This window comes from Theobroma umbraticum, unplaced genomic scaffold, assembly GCF_002168275.2.
Source record: "Theobroma umbraticum cultivar Fairchild unplaced genomic scaffold, ASM216827v3 scaffold_67.0, whole genome shotgun sequence".
NCBI classification, from domain to species: domain Eukaryota; kingdom Viridiplantae; phylum Streptophyta; class Magnoliopsida; order Malvales; family Malvaceae; genus Theobroma; species Theobroma umbraticum.
This window is the reverse complement of record NW_018397262.1, coordinates 3,275,989-3,277,461: the sequence shown is the minus strand read 5'-3', so window position 1 is coordinate 3,277,461 and position 1,473 is coordinate 3,275,989. Positions and strand designations below refer to the sequence as shown.

At 28.2% G+C, this 1,473-nt stretch overlaps 1 protein-coding gene across 1 annotated transcript in view; it reads left to right on the top strand.

Moving 5' to 3' along the window:
- The window catches only part of LOC110419641 (Nucleotide/sugar transporter family protein), a 7,009-nt gene extending 6,480 nt beyond the window's left edge, over positions 1 to 529 (top strand). The window contains exons 8-9 of the mRNA XM_021432739.2: positions 106 to 209; positions 460 to 529. Coding sequence (XP_021288414.1) covers positions 106 to 209; positions 460 to 529 — 174 coding nt within the window. The remainder of the gene's footprint in view (positions 1 to 105; positions 210 to 459) is intronic.
- The last annotated feature ends 944 nt before the right edge of the window (positions 530 to 1,473 follow it).

Sequence of the window (1,473 nt, the reverse complement as noted above, 5' to 3'; positions counted from 1 at the left end):
GATGTACAAGACTAATCTGCCAAAATGATCTTGAAGTATGTAATTGCATTCGATGGAGCTTTTCGGAACTGCCTGTTAATCTCGTTGGTCTTCTCTTTATTTCAGCCTGTTTATAACACAGTGCAGGAAAACGTCATGTCCAGACCTTTTGATGACAGATTTGCTGTAGCCTTAACTTGTGCTATTGATTCTGCAGCAGAATATTGGGGGTAATTTTTTTGTGCCACTATCGAGCTGCACCCATTGTTAAATCGGAGAAAGTGACCTGTTGAGATCTAAGGTAAAGAAGAAAAACTGTAAAGAAATTCTCGACCTGTTTAAGGTATAGTGATATAATTATTTTTTTTTTCTTTTGCTATGTCTTAAATGTTATACAAGTTGACAGTTGAAATGCACAAGGCTTCTTGTTACAGATTCTGCAGGGTTAAACTTTCAGCTTATTTTGGGATATGTTTTCAGTCGGAAATTACTCGTAATTTCTGATCAGCAAATGTTTCTGCAAGGCCTGGTAGGAATTGTAGATCTTTGAGATGCAGGGAATTTGCATGTAATGGACATATTAGGTTAAGCATATGACCATTTGACCCGTTAATAATTCAAAGAGTTATATTTGATTCCTTCATCTTTTAAAATGGTGATTTTTTTTAGGATAAAATTTTTTATTTTTTAAATTTTGATACGAAGTTACAAAAAAATTTATTAATTTTTAAAATAAATATTTTGCTGAAATGTCTAAATAATGTTAATATTAAATATGAAATATCTAAAATATTTTTTTTCCATTGTTTTCTTTCTCTAAAATTTGTCGGAGGAGTCCCTTGCACCGGCTGACTACCTCGTGCTCCTTTAAAGAGCGTTGGGGCTATCAATGGAGCGCCGAATCAGGCTCTAAAGGAGCATCGGAGCTCCCAAGTGCTCCCTTTGGAGCTCCAAATCGAGCTCTTTATTTTTTTCAAGTAATGAAAAATTAAAAAAATTATATAGTAATTATTTTTAAAATTAATAAAAAGTAAAATTATTTTTTTAATATTATTATGACATCAAATTAATGAAAATATAAATGATTGATTAAAAGGTAGACTTAAGTGTCTAGTGAAAGATATTTTTTTCAAACGAAATGTTTATTTTAAAAATTAATGATTTTATTTAAAATTTTGATTAAAATTTAAAAAATGAGATATTTTACCTTTTTTATTGAAAATTATAGGACACAAAATCTTTATCATCAATATTAACATTATTATTTGATAAAAAAATTTACATTATTCATACACATTATTTTTATTTTCATTGCTCATTTTCAAATTTGGAATTTTTTAACACAATCCTTAAAAAATGATGTGCAGCATTGAGAAAGGGTAAAAGAAAGTTGGATTGGGCTCATTATACAAAACATATACTAGCATAAAGGCATAATGTTTATAAAAATTCTTAAAATATTTTTTATTATGTTTAATTAAATTTTTATATTTT